Consider the following 20,988-nt stretch of genomic DNA (forward strand, 5'->3'; position numbering starts at 1 on the left):
CTTATTATGTTATTCATTGGTTTGCTTTGGCTGTCTCAAAATATCCTTTTTTTGTTTGTTTAGCTTTTGATTGAATGGGGATATCGTGTACACGACCACAGAATTAGTCATCGAGTGGTTCCAGTTCATGATCTGAAACATTTCTGTAAAGGTAAAATACAAAAAATATTCCAGATAGTATGATTCTGTGAGGCAATGGGGTTGATTTGCAAAAGGGTCAAATAGGCTGTTCACTTTACAGCAGGAATTTCAAAACTTCACTTAAAAAAATAAATAAATACACAGTCACACGTAAAGAAAAAAAAAAACTGAATATTTTCTTGCACGTGATTGGATGATTAAATCAGCAGAACTTTACCTCGTTCACTAGGGCATATTTCCTTGCAAAGTACAGCTTCCCTGGCAAAGGTAATTTTGCCTTCAATAAGTCAACCCCAATACCTCTTATCTAAGTGTAATTCTATAGACTGAGCTCTGTTTGTGTGCTTTCAATGACAACATAGAAGAGAACATAATCCTCTTTGCCAGTGATTTGCTCAATCTCCTGGTTTTCTGACACCAGATCTGGTATGGTTCTTAAGGGGAAAATACCATTGCAGTGCACTAAAGATCCTATGCAAATACCAAATTCCTTAAAGTGGTTGTAAAGGCAGAATTTTTTTTACCTTACTGCGATTTATGGAGTAACCGGATACAAAGTATTGGATACAAGGCAGTGACAGGATTAGGATCAGACAGGAATTAAGATCAGGATAATTAAATCGGGGGTTCACCCTATAAACCCCCAAAAAAAATTTTTTTTTTCTTCTACCATAAAATCAGGCATTGTAGCGCGAGCTACAGTATGCCTGTCCCGATTTTTTTATCCCCGTACTCACCGTGTACTCGTACATCGAAGATACCGACTCCCCTCGGGGAATGGGCGTGCCTATGGAGACGGAGGATGATTGACAGCCGGCTCTGGCGCGTCGCGCTTCTCCGGAAATAGCCGAAATAGGCTTGGCTCTTCACGGCGCCTGCGCATAGCCTGTGCGCAGGCGCCGTGAAGAGCCGAGACCTACTCCGGCTGTCTTCGGGGAGAGTGACGTGCCAGGGCCGGCCGTCAATCATCCTCCCTCTCCATAGGCACGCCCATTCCCCGCGGGAGCCGAAATCTATCATGTACGAGTACACAGTGTGTACGGGGGTAAAAAAATCGGGACAGGCATACTGTAGCTCGCGCTACAATGCCTGTCTCGATGGTAAAATCGTGTCACTGAGGGTGAACCACCGCTTTAAGCAAGCAGGTATCTAGCTAGCTGGAAAAACACTAAAGCAAGATGGAATAATAGAGGAGGGGCTAAATACCCTCTCAGCAGCCAACATCATCATGCTGGGATCTGCTGGCTGCTGGGAGACACCCACTGGTGGACACAAGATCCACAACCTTCTGGTCTGGAAACTACAGTGCCACCAGCAGGTGATCCAGTTCCTGGCAATTACTTTGATTTAACACCAGAATGTTTTACCCTCTTAATGACCAGGCCATTGTTTGCGATACGGCAATGTGTTAAGTTTACTGACAAATTCACAGTTGTGCAATGCTGTACCCAAATAAAATAGAGCTTTCTTTTGGTGATATTTTATCACCTCTGCATTTTTTTTCTTTTTTTGTGCTATAAACAAAAGCAAGAGCGGCAGTTTTGAAAAAACAAACAAAATAAAAAATTTTTTTTACTCTCTGTAAAATATACCCAATATTTTTTTTTTTTATTTATTTATCAATTTAGGCCAATATGTATTCTGCTACATATTTTTGGTAAAAAAAATCTCAATAAGCGTACATTGATTGGTTTGCACAAAAGTTATAGCATCTACAAACTATGGGATAGATTTATGGACTAGTTTTTAAATTATTTTTACTAGTAATGGCAGCGATTAGCAATTTTTAGCAGGACTGTGATATTGCAGTGGACAAATCTGGCACTAAGTGACACTTTTTTGGGGACCAGTGACACCAATACAGTGATCAGTGCTAAAAAAATGCACTGTCACTGTATAAATGACACTGGCAGGGAAGGGGTTAACATCAGGGGCGATCAATGGGTTAAGTGTGCTCCTAGGGAGTGATTTCTAACTGTTTAGCAGGAACAGAATATCTCTCTCTCCCTGTTTGACAGAACAGCGGTCTACCTGGTTTACATAGGCAGACCACGATTTAGCCTCTCCTACAAATGATCACCGGGTCCCGGTGGCCATAGTGGCCGCCGGACCTGCTAATTGGCTCCCGCTGTGTCCAATCACAGCAGGAGCGTGGCTCCGGCGGTGCGTGCCCCAGAGCCGATGACAGGCAATGGCGTACAGGTACATGATTATGCGCTTAAAGCGGAGTTCCACCCATTTTTTTGTTTATTAAAAGTCAGCAGCTACAAAAAGTGTAGCTGCTGACTTTTAATAAACAGACACTCACCTGTCCCACGGTCCAACAATCTGGCCTCCCGGAACCTCGCTCCTCTCCCCCTCCTCTCCACTGTGTCTTCATAGCAACTGTAAGCACCCAGCCGTGACAGCTTACGGCTTCATGGCCGGCCGTGCACTGTGCATGCGCGAGTCGCACTGCACTCTGCTATTGGCCAGGCAAACTTCTGGGATCTGTGAAGTGTCCCAGAAGATTGCAGGGAGGGAGCTACAGCCTAGGAGGAGAGGAGGAGTCGCCTAGGTGGCGGAGAAGCAGAAGGAGAAAGTGGGACAGGAAGTCTCTTTAAAAATAAGTTACCTACTCCCCCCCCCAAAAGAAAATTACATGCCAAATGTGGCATGTAAGGGGGCGAGGAGTGCTTAAAACGGAAGTTCCACTTTTGGGTGGAACTCTGCTTTAAGGGCTGTCCTGCCACAGTACATGTACGTGGGGCAGGCCTTAAGTTAGTAAAAACGCTTAAAGGCTCACTTCAAGGTCCAACATAAAGAGTTTGAGACTGACTGGTAACAGGAAACTTGAGCTGGTCTGTTTATCCTACTTGACCAGCAACTTACACTAGGCTACGCATTAGAAAAGTAATGAGATGTTTTTGTTTCTTACAGGGTACAGTGACATGTGGCAGACTTCAGCTCAAAAGATACTTGAAGGACATAGTGAATGTCTAAAGAAGTTAATAGAAGATCATGAAAAGAGGCACACAGTTATTTCCAGTCTGAGAAGTAGGTATGTTGACATTAAACTTAATTGCCTTTAACCAACCCTTGGAGCTTTACAGTATTTTTTTAATTGACACCAATATTGGGCCATTATTCCTCCCACTAAAACCAGTGCTGGGGCACTAATCCTCCCACTGACACCATTGCTGGGGTACTATTCCTCCCACTGGCACCAATAATGAGGCACTGTTCCTTCCAATAACACCAGCAAGAGGCATTATGGCAGGAATTTGTTTTTTTAGTAGTATTACATGGGTGGGTGGGTGTTTTTTTTTTTATTACAGCTACTGTCATTTTATTATGCTCACTGAAACAAGGCTGGGAGAATGGAGTATTTACTGCCACTGATGAAGAGGCAGTTTTAACTCTCATTGACCACCAACACAGGCACTTTTAGCTACTAATGTTGGGTTATTTTTATTCCACTAACCAATGACACAAGACAATTTTTTTCCTCCTACTGACCTTAGACAGGAGAATTTTTCAACCCCACTGACCTTAAACATGGAGAAATTTTCAACTCTCACTGCCTACAAGGGCATTTTTACTCCTACTGATCTCCAATGCAGGGTCATATTTTTTACTGCTACTGATGCATTCAAGTTAGTGAATTATAAAGGAGCTTATAATAGAGCTTTCCTTAAATATAAACCCATACTGAAAAAAACACGAAGGCTTTCTTTGCTGACCTTTTCTTGGTAAACACTAATTGCTTGGCTATCATCCTATTGCTCTCATACACCTGATCCAGAACAAACATACAAACAAGACTTCTGACTTCACTCTGACTTCCTGATCTCAGCTGATGAGGTCAGCAATGGCGCCCTTCATGGAATGAACAAACAGGTATGGCCCACTTGTTTGTTCAATAAATGTGGGGAGCATTGACATGGTGGAAAATGCCTGAAACCACAGAGATCCCTTGGTACAATGGCACCCTCAGTACAGGCTTTCTTTAAAATATATTTTTTTCTGAAAGTGTATGGAAACCAGAGACTCTACATGTATAACTCATTTTAGTATACTGGCTTTACAGGGGGAAGTCTTAAAGCGGGAGTTCACCCAAATTTTTTTTTTTAACAGTAGATTGGGCCTAATTACGTGAAGCAGAATTGGGTGTTTTGATTAAAATCAATGCAGTACTTACCTTTTTGAGATAGATGTTCTCCCGCCGCTTCCGGGTATGGTCTTCGGCACTGGGCGTTCCTATTTGATTGACAGCCTTCCGACGGTCGCATACAGCGCGTCACGAGTTGCCGAACATCGGTGCGGCGCTATACGTTGCCTGCGCACCGACGTTCGGCTACTTTCGGAAACTGGTGACGCGCTGTATGCGACGGTCGGAAGGCTGTCAATCAAATAGGAACGCCCAGTCCCGCAGCCCATACCCGGAAGCGGCGGGAGAACATCTATCTCAAAAAAGGTAAGTACTGCATTGATTTTAATCAAAACACCCGATTCTGCTTCACGTAATTCGGCCCAATCTACTGTTAAAAAAATAATTTTTTGGGTGAACCTCCACTTTAAATTGTATTTTGGAACTCTGTCAGGTTTCAGTACAAGCAGCAATTGCCAAAACTTTGCCTGTCGGCATGGCGTGTGGCCATAAATGCTGGGTATTAGAGCCTATTGCAGGCATCTTTTTTTTCTGTGACTGATTCTCTTTGAGGTCTTATTGTTCCAGAAAAGGATGAATATCATGATTTATCTTTAGCTACAACATTAAAAAAAGAAAAGGGAGGATTGCACAATTAATATTTCCTGGCTTACCGTGCAAAATGATTACCTTTCAGTCTCAAACAAAACTATTGATTTATGTTTTGCCATTTAATGTGTTCTGTTGTGAACAGACATCTTCTCTGAACACCATTAAATCTTGTTTCCCTAGCGCTTTAAAGGTCCAGCAGAGGCGAACAATGTTCAAAAAAATCTTACTTGGCTTTAAGCTTTATTTATTTTTTGTTTTTGCTTACTTGGTGTCACTTTAAAATGTTATCCATCTAAGACAACCCTGCTCATGGGGATCACATGGTCATCTTGTTAAGGCTCTGTTTGCACTTGGGTTTGGGGGGGGGGGGGGCAAAAAAATGCAGATTTTTACTGCCCCCTAAGTGCTTCCCCTTAAAGGGGTTGTAAAAGTAAATTTTGTTTTCTTAATTAGCTTCCTTTACCTTAATGCAGTCCTCCTTCACTTTCCTCATCCTTCCAGTTTGCTTTTAAATGTCCTTATTTCTTCTGAGAAATCCTCACTTCCTGTTCTTCTGTCTGTAACTCCACACAGTAATGCGAGGCTTTCTCCCTGGTGTGGAGTGTCATGCTCGTCCCCTGCCTTGGACTACAGGAGAGTCAGGACACCCACTAACACACCGCTCCTTTCTCTATCTGCAACGTAGAGAGTATCCTGACTCTCCTGCAGTCCAAGGGAGGGGGCAAGCACGACACTTATGTGGCAACATAAGGCCTTCTCACCACCTGTCAAACACCCTTCCAAGGGCAATCCAATGTGGATTGCTCTTCATAAGACAGCACAAGTGTAAATTAGCCCTAAAGGAATTCAAAGATTAGCTGATCAGCTGCTGGCAGCAGTCATTGCCATCAGGAATAACCAATGAATGAATGTTGTTGTAAAGAGGTTAGTGATGAGTGGATTGATTTGGATCAAGCGATCTACTTGGCAAAATTGGAACAGGATAGTTGAAAATAGCTTTTGTAACTTTTTGGAACCAATGCACCACAAAAAAACACGTTAGCTTTGCCTTCCTTAATGAGGCACATTCATTTCACCAAAATAGTTTTGAAATCTTTACATTTGGACCAACATTTTTGAGAAATGTTGGCCAAAACATAAAACTCTCAGTTTCACTTATCTGAAATAAACCTATACAAGTTTTTATAAGGATGCAATATGGTATGATTCACACCACATTCAAAGTTGCAAAATAAACACTAATGCATGCAGTCACAGGCTCTCCCTGATGATAGATCAGACCTCCATCAATCAGTACATTATACCAGTATCATGTAATCAGTAAATCACATAGAAAATATGACAATCTTCAATGACAGGAGGTTCTGTGTCTAAAAAGTGTACAGGAAAGTCCTGAAGGACCAAGCACATTTCGTGGGACCTTAAAGGATCACTAAAGGATTTTTTTTTTAGCTAAATAGCTTCTTTTACCTGCAGTCCGGGTTTCATGTCCTCATTGTTCGTTTTTGCTTTGATGTTGCTGTAATTCCTCTCTGTTCTGGACACTTCCTGGTTGTCTGTTTCCTGATCGCCACAGTACTGGGAGATTTCTCACTGTGGTGACTAATCAAAGAGGTGTGATTAATGTGTGTCTATAACCCCTCAGCACCAATCCAGTTTCATTTTGCAAAACCTTCACTGCCCTCTATTGGCTCTCTGGCTCTGTACATCAGAGAACCAGGAAACAACAGCAAAAACGAAACTAAACTGTAGGTACATTATATGATTGGTTTTTATCTATTTTTAATCATTTTTAAAAGGAATCAGTTAACTATTATGTCTCTATACCCTGTAAACAGTCATTTCAGCAAAAAAATGTTTTTCCTTTAGTGACCCTTTAAGGTGCTCCCAAACATATCATAACTTTCCTATTAAACAATAATGCTGGAATAAATTATATACTTACATATTATATACAGTAGAGTGTATCTTAAAAATGATGCTGCATATTACCAGAAATGGCAAGAATATCACAAGGACTATAGTTCACAAGACAAATGGAGTGAATAGCAAGAAGCTTAAAACCAGGGGCCAAAATATATATCTGTATAATACATGTTGTAGTGCAGGCCCGAACTGGCCATAAGGCACACCATGCATTTGCCCAGTGGGCAGGGGCTAACCTGGTTAGTAGGGGCGACTGGGAAGTACAGAGGAACCAAACCATCCATTTCTCTCCTGCTGCCCCTGAATTCATGCTTCTCCTTCTGCAGGCATTCAGCGTTCCTCTATTTGCTGCCCAGCTGCCACTTCTACCCAGGTGGCCCTGGCTATGTTGCAGGGGGCCCGCATTGGCACATCTATGTATGCAACCATGGAGCCCATAGGGAACTATAGGCTACCTCTGGTTTCCCCTCTGGGTGCAGTGCAGCTTTTGTGTCGGCTGTACAACTTCCTCTGTCTGGAAGACCTGATGGTCTCTCTCCCAGCCTGCAGCAACAGGGGTTGACCAAGCTGGTGGATGGGGAAGGGGTGTGGCCATTTTTGTTTACATGCACAGGTGGCCAGTGAAAATGGTAGGGAACTTGGAGGAGGAGCATAGATGGAGACCCTGGGAGGCTTCATCTCCATCCATATAGAGTGACACCTGCAGCAATTCCCTCCATGTGCAATTCTTTAGCCCCCTACCGTGGTTAGTACTGGTCACTGCCCCTCCATATACTGATCCCCACTGTATAATGGTCACTGCCCCCCCCAGCTACTGCTCACTGCATCCCCACCATGGTATACTGCTCCCCCCACTATATACTGCTCACTGCTCCCCTCTCCACTGTATATTGCCCACTGCTCCCCCTCCCTCTCCATATACTGTTCCCTCTGTATACTGCTCACTGCATCCTCACCACTGTATACTGCCCACTGCCCCCTTCCTCCCCCATATACTGCTCCGTCTGTATACTGCTCACTGCATCCCTGCCACTGTATACTGCCCACTCCCCCCTCCCTCCCCCATATACTGCTCCCTCTTTATACTGCTCACTGCATCCCCACCACTGTATATTGCTTCCTCCACTATATACTGCTCCCCCGTATACTGCTCACTGCTCTCCCTCACCACTGTATACTGCCCACTGCTCCCCCTCCCCACTGTATACTGCTCCCCTTACATACTGCTCACTGCATCCCCACCACTGTATACTGCTCCCCCACACTATATACTGCTCCCCCATATACTGCTCACTGCTCCCCCTCCCCACTGTATACTGCTCCCCTAACATACTGCTCACTGCATCCCTACCACTGTATACTGCTCCCCCACACTATATACTGCTCCCCCATATACTGCGCACTGCTCCCCCTTCCCACTGTATACTGCACTTAAAACTAAAAACTTTTCTATCTAGGAAAGTGGTAGTCTGTTTTGGGAGGATTCACGACATGATTGTTTACTACTATGTGTGATCTGTGATGGGTCATCAGTAATCACATGGTACCTGGGCCATTCACAGCACCCTGTACCATGTGATAGATGTGGCCCAATCACAGCATCACAATAGTAAACAAGGAATCATGAATGAAAGCCATTCATGACTCATGACAGTTCAAACAATTGCTGTTACAGTGATCATTACTGTAAAAAGCAATCATAGTGTAAAAAATCCCTGACAACCCTCCCAGAGTAGTAAAGTGTCACTATGGTGACAATAAACTACTCTGGTGAAAGAAAAACAATCTTAAAAAAAGAAAAAATATATTATGATTATTATTCAGTATCTCTTATGATCACACCAGTCATTTGATAACGCTGTACTGTACTGGTGACAGTATTTAAAAAACAAGTAAAAAAAAAAAAAAAAAAAAAAAGTTATTTAATTTCTTAATTTTCCAAACAATTGTGACAAAAAATTGCAACTTAAAAATAAATAGCCATGCCTCTTACTAAATACCGTGGACTGTCTACTTTGCAAAATGAGTCATTTGGGGGTATTTGTACTGTCCTGGCATTTTAGGATCTCAAGAAATGAAAGGGCATTCAGTACATTAGGAATGATCAATTTTCAAAAAATTATATATATATATATATATATATATATATATATATATATATACACACACCACAGTTTGTAGACTGTATACTTTCACACAGTCTAAATAATATACACTAATTTGGGTTGTTTTTACCAAAGAAATGCGAACACTGGCCCAGATTCAAGAAGCAATTGCGCCTGTGTAACCATAGGTTACACAGCGCAATTGCTTACTTGCTCCGGCGTTACGAATGCTCCTGATTCAGGAACATCGTAACGCCGACTGCAGCCTAAAATCTGCGTGGCATAAGGCTCTTATGCCACGCATATTTTAGGCTGCATTCTTGCGATGACCGCTAGGGGGCGCTCCCATTGTGCTCAGTGTATAGTATGCAAATTGCATACTAACACCGATTCACAATGTTGCGCGAGCCCTGCGTACGCAAGTTACGTCGTTTCCGTACGGCGTGTTTAGCGTAAGGCTGCCCCTTCTAATAGTAGGGGCAGCCAATGCTAAAGTATACCCGTCGTTCCCGCGTCGCGAAATTTGAATTTCACGTGGTTTGCGTAAGTGATTTGTGAATGGCTCTGGACGCCATTCACGTTCACTTGGAAGCAAATGACGTCCTTGCGTCATTTCTTTTCATGATCCCCATACTTTTTACCGGATGAGAGTGTTTGCACACACTGCCTACAGTGATCCAGTTCTGCCTTTTTTCCATGGGCGTTCGAGTGTCCAACATCAGAGTTACATTTCCTGGTTTCTTCAGCTTGATTTACCCACTGCCGCTGGCATGTGAGTCCACAACATCTGGTAAGTGTTTACCCCCTACCCCGGGTGGAGGACGCACCATCCCTGGTAATCTTTTTTGGTTGTGGTTTATCCATTTGCCTTTGCTTCTGAATCGAATTGCATCTCGGAGTCCTTCTCTCAGTGTGGACTGTTTCAGCATATTTTTGTCATCCATTCACCTTTATTTGAGCTTATTTCACTAGTGTCCCTTATTTCATCTGGTCTCATCTAGTGGAATTTGCACATTTACACTTAGCACTTTAAAATGTATTACTGTTGTATGACCTTTATGCACTTTATAATTTGTTATTAATTGTTTGTTGTTATCCTAACGCTACACTATGTTTCACATTTCGCCCTAATCTTTTCAATTTTTGTGTTATTTCACCCACATCTACATTCCAGATTAATGCTTGTTAAGCAACAAAATCTCAAATAATTTAGATTATAATTTATAAAAATTATAAATCAATTCATTAGTATGGCTTGTACATATGAACTTTGCTTTGCTGCATTAGAAATGTACATTAAACGCAGACCAGAGAATTCATATTTACTTAATTGGTGTTGTGGGTGTCAGCTCTGAGTCTCTGTTTGCCCAACTTTGTTTCTTTGAAAACAGTTGGTCCTACTGAGATGTATTTGCATTGCAAGTAAAGCAGGTCATTGAGGTCAAATGCATTCTTTTGCTGCATTTTGTGTTAGATTTTCTTACATTCTTTCAGTGCTGTTTGAATGCAAAAGGCAACATTTAGCAACATTTAACAAGTTTAATATTTGTTACTAATTTAGAATCAAAAATGCTAACATAAAACATTTATTAATGCTGTATATTATATTATTATTTTTCAGGTGCATTGATGGAAGCACATTGTTACATGTTGCTGCCTACTTTGGGGAGCACCAACATATTGAGGTGATAGAGTATTTTTTATATTTTTATTTCTCTTGTTAAAAACACAGGATACTTAAAAAGGATATATACACTAGACAGTCACTAGACCAAGCTGACAGATGAACTAGTTTGTATGTTCTTTTAAGATTGTGGTTCATACAGTGGTAGTAACATCAAATCTAATGCTATGTTAATAAATTGGGGCAACAAGGGCACTTGCCTTGGGCCGGCCAGGAGTGGGGACCTACCAACCTGTTTGTTTGTAATGAAGCTTGACAGCTTGTGTTTTAACAGTAGCTCTTATCCCTCCTGGCATGTTGTTTTCACTGTTCTTGGTCATTTTAACATATCCTTAGTTGAACTAAGAAGAATGATTTAACATGACTGTATGCATGAATACTTGGCTATCTACACGTATCAGAGAATTAGAGGGTAACTACAGGCAACAGCTAAATTAATAGATATAAAAGCACAGAAATGAACAGTTTTGCCTACACATTCCTTTGCAATCCACCCAAGTTTGATAGCATTTTGCTGGCTACATACTATTACCTTTTCCTTTAGCTACTCTAATGCCGCGTACACACGACCGTTTTTAATGGTCAAGAAAAAACAACGTTTTTTTTTCAACGTGATTCTTGTCAAGCCTGCCTTGCCTACACACGATCGTGAAAAAAAAATGCTTGAGCAAAGCGCAGTGACGTACAACACGTACAACGGCACTATAAAGGGGATGTTCCATTCAGATGGCGCCACCCTTGGGGCTGCTTTTGCTAATTTCGTGTTGGTAAAAGTTTGAGAGACGATTCGCGCTTTTCAGTCTTCATGCTTTTCAGTCTGTTACAGTGTGACGAATGTGCTATCGCCATTACGAATGCTAGTTTTACCAGAACGAGTGCTCCCGTCTCATAACTTGCTTCTGAGCATGCGCAAATTGAGCATGGTCTAAATTTTTAATGCCCATTTTTCATGTCATGAAAAATGTTCTGGAGCCTACACACGGTCATTTTTAATGACCATTTAAAAAAAAATCATTTTTCACGTCATGAAAAACGGTTGTGTCTACGCGGCATTAGGACAGCTGCCAGAGTACACTTCTGAGTCCTAATTACCCTCATCCCCTCTCCCATCAGCCTGTAAAGCAGACACTGTCACTGCACTAAAAAACAAGTACAATATAATATATGACATCTCCAAACATCACAAAAAACTAGTGTATACTACTATAAACATGTATCAAAGCTTTCCCACAGTACAGTAGTTACATCAAGTATATAATCAATATGTAAGCTATTGAAACTTTTACTTATATACTTGGATTTACCTTTAATTTAGAAATTGCATTGTTCACATTTTCTTATTTATTATGGTACCACTTATTATTTATGAGTAGGTATAGAAACGTTAATAGCAGCATTCTTTTTTATTTTGTAATGTAATTTATTATATTGAACTTGTTTATGTAAGAGTATTGATACTGCTGTGCTATTTTTATATAAATCAATTTTGGTACGTATTTTACTCTGTGTTGGAAGTGAATGGAAGTTTATGAAACATCTTGATTGCACTGTCAGCGTACAGCAGGCATATGACAGTTACAAATAAAGACATTTTTACGTAATTGCACTAACTGAATTGGAAAATGATTTCATGACTTCAAAGGAATATATGCATAAACTAAGGGGCTCTTAGATATTTGCCTACTGTAATTGGGCAATAATGTTTCCCCCACAGATTTTAAAATTCTAGTTTCTAGGGAAACATTATAACATTTTCTTCAAAGGTACAAATGTCCCTTCAGTTAAAGGTGGGCTGATTTAAAAGGGATGATTTAATAAAGCAACAGACACGATTAATTTAGCTTGTCCAAAAAGACAAGGGCCCGGATTCAGAAAGATTGGCGTATATTTAGTCGGGCGTAGCGCATCTCATATGCGCTACGCCGCCGTAACTTAGTGAGGCGAGTACCGTATTCAGAAAGAACTTGCGCCCGAATTTACGACGGCGTAGCGTATATGGGCTGGCGTAAGCCCGCGTAATTCAAAGTTGGCTGGTAGGGGGCGTGTTGTATGGAAATGAATCGTGACCCCACGTAAATGACGCGCCTAACGAACGGCGCATGCTCAGTATCACGTCGAATTTTCTCCATAAATTACGCCGGCTCAATGCTTAGTCGACGTGAACGTAACCTACGCCCATCCCCATTCATGTACGACTTACGTAAACAACGTAAAATACAACGCTGTTCAGAGGTTTCCGACGACCATACCTTAACATGACTTACCGCTGCTTTATGAGCGGTAAAGTTACGCCGGTCGGACGCCTTACGTAAACAGCGTATTTTAATACGCCGGGCGTAACTAGCTTATTTGCATATTCAATGCGGAAATCAATGGAAGCGCCACCTAGCGGCCAGCGTAAATATGCACCCAAGATACGACGGCGTAGAAGACTTACGCCGCTCGTAACTTGGCCGAATTCAAGCGCAAATGATTCTAAGAATCAGGCGCGTAGATACTACGGCGCACATTCGGACTTACGACGGAGTACGTGGAGATACGCCATCGTAAGTCCTTTGTGAATCTGGGCCAAGGAGTGCAAAATATACAAAACGTTATTACCTATCATCTAGACACCGAATAACAGACATGGACCAACTAACACCCACCTAGTCTAGCAATCATTTTTGTTGTTTTTGTTTTTCAGGAACAAAAATAGATGTATTCTGCATAAAACAACCCATTTTAAAAATAAAAAACACAGAAAAAAAAAACAACACATAAAGAAAATGTTAACAGTCCTTCAGAGTGTACAAGATCCCACTGCCCAATCAAAGCTCTAAATTCTCTCCATGTCTTTGCCCCTTAATCACCTAAACCTTTGGGTCATGCAGCAGGGGTTTACATAATTTAACTGTTATGCAAACTTCAACAAGAAAATAAGTATATGATGAGCTAGAGGAGGAGGAATTAGGCACATTAGCATGCTATGCACCCTTGAGGAGAATGAGGAGGAAAAAGACAGGTAAAAAAAAAAAAGTGTTTGCTCTATGCATTTAAAAAAAGGAGGAAAAGAGCACAAGAGCAGGCCCTCACAAAAATAGCTGCTATGTGCCCTTGTAGGATAATAAGGGCCAATAACTTTTGGCAATAAAAACTTGGCCAAATGTAAAAATGTAAAAATGTACTTCTCTTTGAGTATAAAGAGGTGGTAAAGGGTGCAGCACTCATAAAAAAAGTGGCTGCTATAAACCATTGAGGATGTTTTGCTGCCAACTTGAATAATTGAAATGTTGCTCCCACCAACGTCTTTGGTGCATAGTCATATGTTTCTTGATGCATGTGGTACCCAAATGGCTAGTACTTTTACCACAGCTCTTACACTGTGCTTTTAGCAACAAATATATAAAAAAAGAGCCCATACTGCGGAGCTCTTTTTATTTACTGCCTATTCAAGTGCCTGCATAGTGTACTGTGCTAACACTAGCTAATTTATACCAAATACATATCTAACATCTATTTTTGGAATTTTCTTGGAAACAACTGGGGATACAGGTTTGGGAAGTAGTGCGGGATTGTGGGGTTATGGTTTTGGAATGTTTTTTGCACTCTCAGATCGACAGACACACTCTGCAGGAAACAGCTCCGCTAGCTAAACCATCTACACGGTTCCTGGGTGGTGAGTCCTCTGGGGGGGAACCCCTCGTCTCTGCTGCAGCCAGGAGTGGTGGGCTACTTGTTTGGGAGTCCCTGTGTTAGGTGTGTGGACAGCATGGCGTCAAAAGCAGACGCTTTTTCCCCCGAGACACCTGAGCTGGCAATTGATGCCCCTGCACCCGATGTATCGGTGGACGCTATGTCGGCAATCCCGCCTTCAAGGACCCTGCGGACAAGAAGGCTGAGGCGATCACCTGCCATCTGTACACGGTATTAGGGTTGGCGGTATGCCCAACCATAGTTGGGGCCCTGGTTCTCAGACACTCACGGAATGGGCAAAGATGCTGCTCAATGGGTTACAAGCATGTCAGGCTTCCTCAAACGAGATAGCCCTAGGTGACCAACTAGTACAAGGCTTAAAATTCGTTTGCGAATCAGCCTTGGACATTATTCCTCTGCTGGCCAGAGCTTCAAGTCAGATGGTGGTGTTACGCCGTCTACTTTGGTTAAAGATTTGGTCCGCCAACCAATCTTCCAAGAAAGCCCTGATGGACTTGCCCTTTAAGGGCAACAGACTTTTTGGAGCTTCCCTGGATGACATAATTAAAGATGCTACAGGAGGTAAGAGCACACTGCTCCCACAGTCCAAGAAGGGGAAGGAGCTACGCCGTAGGCAAGGGCTCTTCTTTACCGCACACAAGCGTTTTTTTCATCCGCCCAGTACGGCGGGTAAAAGACCACAGGCAGAAAAAGCGCCTGCTCAGGGACAGAGACGTCCCTGGTTTCGCAAACCCAACAAACCTGCAGACAAAGCTACGTCCGCATGAAGGTTTGCCCCCACCCATCTCTTGGGTGGGGGGACGTCTTCGCGAAATCGCGACCCGGTGGACATCTCAGGTCCACGACCGGTGGGTTTGCAAAGTAGTGTCTTCAGGGTACAAGATAGAATTTCTATCTTGCCCACCAAACAGATTTTTTTCCTCCAACCTCCAGCTACAACCGACTCGTCGGGAAGCCCTATTTGGGGCAGTTCAAGACCTGCTGAAACACGGGGGGTTATTGCTGTTGCAGTACAGGAACGGTTTCAGGGGTTTTACTCCAATCTGTTCATAGTACCAAAGAAGGAGGGCGTTCGCCCAATTCTGGACCTCAGGGCCAATTGCTTTGTGAAGGTACAAGGTGGAATCGGTTCGCTCTGTTGTCACTGCCCTCCAGCCGGGGGACTTTCTGGCATCCTTGGACATCAGGGATGCCTATTTACATGTCCCTATATGCACAAAGCATCAGAGACTTCTGCGCTTTGCGTTTGGGGAAGACCACTATCAATTTGTGGCTCTCCCCTTTGGCCTGGCATCAGCACCAAGGGTGTTCACCAAGGTGCTTGCCCTAATTGTCGCCCTACTAAGACAACGTGGCATCGCTATCGTGGGCTAAATGGACGACCTGCTTCTGAGGGCCGCTTCAGCCTCAGAATTAGAGGTGAGCGTGTCTATAACCTGTCAAACCCTCCAACACTTTGGTTGGGTACTGAACATTCAGAAGTCAGTAATGGTACCGACTCAGTTCCTAGTATATCAGGGGTAGATTCTGGACTCCTCAGAGGCAAGGTTTTTTTCCCTGTGGAAAAGTTGCAGACCCTTCGGACTGCCGTTGGTGGCTGACCTCACCGGCACTTCTGTCCGGGAAATCGTTCCTTCCTTTTCACTGGATAGTCATCACGACGGACGCCAGCCTTACCGGTTGGGGGGGAGTCTGGGGGGCTCAGTCGACCCAGGGTCGCTGGTCTCGGGAGGATTCCCACTTGCCGATCAATGTCCTGGAACTTCGGGCGATCAGGCTGTGCCTCTCCACATGGTCTCAGAGGCTACAGGGGCGTCCGGTCAGGATCCAGTCGGACAACGCCACGGCGGTGGCATATGTCAACCATCAAGAAGGAACAAGAAGCTCGACTGCAGCTTCAGAGGTCGCTCACATCCTAAGGTGGGCCTAAAGGAGCGTACCGGCCCTGTCGGCCATTTACATTGCAGGCATGGAAAATTGGCAGGCAGACTACCTGAGTCGCCAAATGCTGGACCAGGGAGAATGGTCTCTGCACCCGGATGTGTTCCAGCTCCTCTGCCAGAGATGGGGTACGCCAGACGTAGATCTCCTGGCGTCCCGACCCAATCGGAAAGTATTGATGTTTGTGGCCAGGTCAAGAGACCCATGGGCAGACGCAACAGAAGCGTTAATGGCACCGTGGAATCAGTACCGGCTAATCTATGCCTTCCCTCCTCTAAAGCTCCTTCCTCATCTGCTTCGCGGCAATGGTGAGGCTGCATTCATGGCAATGGTGAGGCTGCATTCATGGCAATGGTGAGGCTGCATTCATGGCAATGATGAGGCTGCATTCAATTCTTGTTGGGCAGTGTATTAGTTAATTTACATTCAATTTTAATGGTTCAAAGAATGTCAAGCAAAATGGTCAGCCCTCACACATGTTCACTTAATCAAATATGACCCTCTTTGAATTTTTTTTTGAAACCCCTGTTCTATGGACTATAACGTTTATGGACTTTTTAACCCTTTATAATCTGGATTCAGCTTCCTTATTGCTCCCTTACAAAGTGACCTCCATGATTAAGCCCTGTGGGCAGAACAAAATGCATCAGGGCGTGGCCTGGGTGGAGTCGGGCTTAAGCCATCTTGGTGATTCTCCTTTCAGGGCAGATTGGTGTACAGCAGTTTCAATGGAAAGGCTCCTTGGCCACCTGCACCCTTGAGTAGGATTCACTGGAATTGAAAGAGGATTGTCTGGAGCGAAACCCCAAGTTTCTTAGGGTTCCCTCACAAAATAATTAGTTTATATTGCTTTCGATCTTTTATGTCTGAAATTGTACCTGTTTGAAATGTGGTAAAAACCATCAGTAAAATTCCAAAAAAAGACCATATCCAGCCTAAACTGTTTTTTTTTTCTTTACATATATTAAAAATGGGTTAGAACCTCAGTCATATTTTAACTGCTGCTTCTGACCCTGTTTCCTGTTCCTGCAGTCAGGTACCTACTCTATAATAAACTATAAAACAAAACGTTTTGTTGGCTGTGGAGATATATACAATTTAACATACACTTTTATAAACAGGAACTTGAAAAAAAAAAAAGATGTTATTTTTTGTTTCAGACTCTTTTGCAGTTACAAGTCGATGTGGACATATTGGACTATAAAGGAGCCACACCTCTGCAACGTTCAAGAGATGAAAAAACAATGCAGGTAGGTTTATTTAACCACTTTGGTACTAGAGCTATTTTAAAAAACATTACACACATGTAAAAACACAATTTTTTATGTCATATGATATTTGTGCAACTGTTTATTAAAGATGAGTTTGCATCAAGTAAATAGATAGCAAACATGTACCCACAAATCACCATAGGTGATGTTTTCAAATCTAGGCAAAAAATGCAGAGCTGCCTGTACTAAATGGTTAAAACCACAGTGATGGACCCCCCTAATGTGTTAAAAAATAAATGACCTTAGTTTATATACACAACATACACATGAATAACTAATACAAATCAAATAAATATAAATATCCTCCCAGAATTACCAAATGTAAATCCATATGCAGCAGTGGTGACAACCTCCTCAGTCCAAATACATACCGGTAGCAGTCATTTACTGTACAACCAAACACAAACAATGAAATAATAGTGAAAACAACTATTGGTGATCCTTAGTGAAATAAACATTAAAACAATTATACATATAAAATATATTAGCAATGAAATAAACTTTTAGTGAAAAAACTGCAGCGACATTTTAAAAGCCTTTACAACTCATCAGTTTTGACTGTGAGTGCTGATGCTAAAACTATTGTTCTCTGACGTTTGTGGCGATACCTCAGAAGTGTTGTGCGATCACGGTTTACATACATGTACGTATTTGCATTTGTGGATGTGTGGAGGGCAGTGGGGGGTTTACGGTTAAAAAAAAAAAAAGAAGTGTACACATTTTTTTACTTTTTTTTTTTATTATATACTTTTTTATGTATTTACTAGCTGAATACCCGGCGTTGCCCGGTCTTCCTATCCTAACCTTTTGGGGAGGAAAATCATAGTAATATAAATATACCCATCTTTTATATAAGGGTGTAGGTAAGGGTTAATTTAACTGTCATATATTTTTATTTGGCATATAAGTAATATGTGTACCAGGTATTATTGAAATATCTCCAGGCGTACAGAAGTTATGTGGGAACATACATTTCCCATTGATTTGCATGGGACTTTAAACAAAAACCCCGACCCTCACAAATGGGGGTAGTTAAGGGATAAATTAACTATCCTATAGTTTAAGTGGACATATAAGTAACATGTGACCAAGTGTTATCGAAATATGTACAGCCGTTTGGAAGTTATGAAGTAACATGTATTTCCCATAGAGTTGAATGGGACTTTAAAGAAAAACCCCGACCATGGCAAATGGGGGTGGGTAAGGGTTAAACCACCTATCCTATGTTTGTTGCTGACATATAAGTAACATGTGTGCCAAGTTTCATGCTAATATCTTTAGCCGTTTGGACGTGATGCTGGAACATACATACATACACACGTTGAGTTTTATATATATAGACTTAACTTTATTGCTATTAAAAGTGATTACCAAACCCCCATCTGATAGCATTGGGCAGGTGACAAGTACTCTTTATGGAGACATTGGGAGTCTAATGGACTCCAATGTCTCTCCTGCCCTCCACAGTATGCAAGCGAGCAGAAATGTGCTTGCTTCTCTGGCTGATACATTCAGAGGATGACTGCTCTAAAACCAGAAGTTACTAAATCACAAATAAGTCTATGATATTTATCCCCTCTTCTATCCTCTATGCTGCAGAAAGAGAAGGAGTACATATTTCCTTTATGTATGTCTCTAAAGTGTTTAGACACGTTTTTGCCATTGAGGCTCATACTATCACAGTAATGTTGAGAAATACGTGAAACACAAGTGTACTTTGCAAGCCTCACATTGTATTAAATACACTACATGATTTGAACCACAATTGATATATTGTGAAGTTTTGTGGATCTCGCCCGGGGAAAATGAAGTAACATTTTTATTTACCTTATGCATTCTGCAATATTTGCATGTCCAACACCAAAGCGAAAGGACACGGAAGGCCAATGAAGGCCAATTGTCCCTTTTTTTTGCCCTTCTCTGGTGGTCCAGTGTGGGCTACCCTGGTGGTCCAGTGTGGCGATCCGAGGGAGGGCTGCGTTGATAAACAATCAGCGCGAACCCCCCCTGTCAGGAGAGCCGTCGATCGGCTCGCCTCTACTAGGAAGAGCCGATCAACGGAGGCTCTTTACCGAGAGCGGAGATGCAGGGTGTCAGACTGACACCCCGCATCACCGATCGCCGTGCTGCGCGCCCCCACGGGCGCGCGCAGCATGAAATCCTGCAGGACATCCAGTCAGGATTCAGAACCACTTCCCGGACATAAATCGCCTATGGACCGGGCGGGAAGTGGTTAAAGAGGAGCTCCAGTCTCCCCCCAAAAAATAAAAGGGCAGCAGCTACAAATATTCTAGATGCTGACTTTTAATATGAGGACATGTACCTGGCCAGGGATACAGCAATAGCAACACCAAATCCAATTCTTCAATCAGCTTTGGGTCTAAGTAAGGAAAACTATCAGTGAAGCCTTCCTACTGCACATGTGTGAGCCAAGCTACGCTTTGTGAATGGTCTCACATTCTTCTGGGACCTGTGATGTGTCCCAGAAAGCTGCATGAGGAAGGAGGGGGGTGAGCTTTTGCACAAATCGCTGTGGCGATCTGACCGGAATTAGAAGCAGGTACTAGTCAAAACCAAGTACCCGCTTACTCCTCCTCCCCCAAAAAAGTGCCAAATGTGGCAGTGAAAGGGGGCAGGATGCAAACAAGCGGAACTTCCCCATTTGGGGAAAGTTCAGCTTTAACTAAACTAAGGCAAATCCCTTAGTAACAGTTATGCCTAGTACACACGACCGTTTTTTTCCGTCGGATAATAAACCAACAGTTTTCCCAACAGAATTCCTCTCAACCTGCCTTGCTTACACACGCTCAGACAAAAGTCCACCCGTCGAAAGCGCAGTGACGTACAACGCGTACGACGGCACTATAAAGGGGAAGTTCCATTCCAACGGCGCCACCCTTTGGGCTTCTTTTGCCGATCCTCGTGTTAGTAAAAGTTTGGTGAGAGACGATTCACGCTTTTCAGTCTTTGTGCTTTTCAGTCCGTTACAGCGTGACAAATGTACTATCTCCATTACAAACGCTAGTTTTACCAGAACGAGCGCTCCCGTCTCATACTTGATTCCGAGCATGCGCATTTTTTTTGCCCGTCAGAAAACCATACAGACGAACGGTTTTCCCATCATGATTTTTTCCTGACGGGAAAAAATAGATCCTGCTTTCTTTTTTTTGTCCGGCATTTTTTCCATCGGAAAAACTGCGATGGAGCATACACACAGCCGAGATTCCCGACGAAAAGCTTTCATAACAGTTTTCCCGTCGGAAAAAACGGTTGTGTGTACGGGGCATTTTAAGCAACAACAGTTTCATTTGAGTGCACAGAGGAGGGTAATACCCTAAAGTTTGGTGTCTTCCCTCTGGCAAGATTTTCATTTTTACTTTTATTGTTTTTAACGAAAGACAATTACTATTAAAATGTCACTGTAAAAAAATTAATTCAGCATCTTGCCAAAATATGTGTTGTGAAAATCCAGGATTTGTTTGA

At 42.6% G+C, this 20,988-nt stretch overlaps 1 protein-coding gene across 1 annotated transcript in view; it reads left to right on the forward strand.

Annotated features, from left to right (window-relative positions):
• Positions 1–34: 34 nt before the first annotated feature.
• LOC120932076 (serine/threonine-protein phosphatase 6 regulatory ankyrin repeat subunit B-like) overlaps positions 35–20,988 on the forward strand; it is a 94,994-nt gene continuing 74,040 nt past the window's right edge. The window contains exons 1-4 of the mRNA XM_040344188.1: positions 35–151; positions 3,061–3,181; positions 10,535–10,598; positions 17,395–17,484. Of these exons, the coding sequence (XP_040200122.1) occupies positions 3,072–3,181; positions 10,535–10,598; positions 17,395–17,484 (264 nt within the window). The 5' untranslated portion in view covers positions 35–151; positions 3,061–3,071. The remainder of the gene's footprint in view (positions 152–3,060; positions 3,182–10,534; positions 10,599–17,394; positions 17,485–20,988) is intronic.

The sequence above is a fragment of the Rana temporaria genome, chromosome 3, assembly GCF_905171775.1.
Source record: "Rana temporaria chromosome 3, aRanTem1.1, whole genome shotgun sequence".
Lineage (NCBI taxonomy): Eukaryota > Metazoa > Chordata > Amphibia > Anura > Ranidae > Rana > Rana temporaria.